The sequence below is a fragment of the Eimeria mitis genome, genomic scaffold (genome assembly GCF_000499745.2).
Source record: "Eimeria mitis Houghton genomic scaffold, Emh_scaff11252, whole genome shotgun sequence".
Classification (NCBI taxonomy): domain Eukaryota; phylum Apicomplexa; class Conoidasida; order Eucoccidiorida; family Eimeriidae; genus Eimeria; species Eimeria mitis.
Genome location: NW_024012001.1, coordinates 1 through 1,043, shown reverse-complemented (window position 1 = coordinate 1,043; position 1,043 = coordinate 1). Strand labels below are relative to the sequence as shown.

At 62.2% G+C, this 1,043-nt stretch overlaps 1 protein-coding gene across 1 annotated transcript; it reads right to left on the bottom strand.

Annotated features, from left to right (window-relative positions):
• Positions 1 to 452: 452 nt before the first annotated feature.
• On the bottom strand, positions 453 to 890 carry EMH_0100260 (uncharacterized protein; the record flags this gene model as incomplete). Its single annotated transcript, XM_038022156.1, has 1 exon — positions 453 to 890. One exon carries the CDS (start codon positions 888 to 890, stop codon positions 453 to 455), a length of 438 nt encoding a protein of 145 aa, XP_037878010.1.
• Positions 891 to 1,043: the final 153 nt, after the last annotated feature.

The following is a 1,043-nucleotide window of genomic DNA, read 5'->3' as shown; positions in this document are numbered from 1 at the left end:
ACACAGCAGCAAAAACACACCCCAGCAACTGCTGCAGCAGAAACAGCACCAAGCAGCAGGGGGCCCCCCAAAGCAGGGGGCCCCCTGCGGGGCAGGGGGGGCCCCCAAAGCAGAGGCCCCTTGACAGCTCAGCAGGGGCCCCCTCAGGGGCTCAGCAATCGCATGCAGTTGCAGCTGAATACCCTAAACCCTAAATCTTATAACCTAAACCCTAAATTATATACTCTAAACCCTTATTCACAAACCCTAAACCCTAAACCCTAAACCCTAATTCAATGTGCTCTAGCAGGGCCCCAAGCTGAAGGCTATTAAGGTTGCCTCGTTGCTGTCCCCTTGCAGCGTATACCCCAGTAAGAGAGAGAATATAATAGTAAGAGTTGGGGGCCCCTGGGGGCCCCTAGGGGGGGCCCCTAGGGGCCCCCCGTAGGGGCCCCTAGGGGCCCCAAAGAACCCTAGAAGGTCTCTAAGGCGCCTGAGAGCTCATCTGTCTCCTCTGCCTCTTCTGTCTCCTGTTGGGGTAAGCTGTATGCGGGGCTCCCCAGTAGCAGCTGTCTCTCTGCACTGTCTCTGTCTGTGCTGTTGCTGCCGCGCGGTGAGGGCCCCCCAACACGAAGCAGAGAAACTTCATTGTCGTGGGGGGCCCCAGTCTCCTCCTCTTGTGCTGCTGCCTGTGTGGCCGCCATGGGGGGCCCCCCCTCACCGAACGCTGTCTCTGAGCCCTCGCCAGAGGAGGGGGGGCCCCTCAAGGGGCCCCCAGGCTCGCTGAACAGTACCCCTGACATCTCTTCTTCTGGGGGGGCCCCCGGGGTGGCCCCCGGGGTGGGGGATGCGCGGGGCAGGGGGCCCCCCTCTCTGGGGTTTCTACCGAGAACCGTGGGGGCCCTAGACATGTATGAATGGCTTAGACTCCGCAGCAGCTCCAGCTGGGCCCCCGCAAAGCTCAGCGGGCGCGAGGCCCTCTCCCCTGGGGGCTCTGTTGAGGTCCCTGGCGTCACGAATGGCTGCAAAGGAGACAGCAGCAGCAGCAGCAGCAGCAGCAGCAG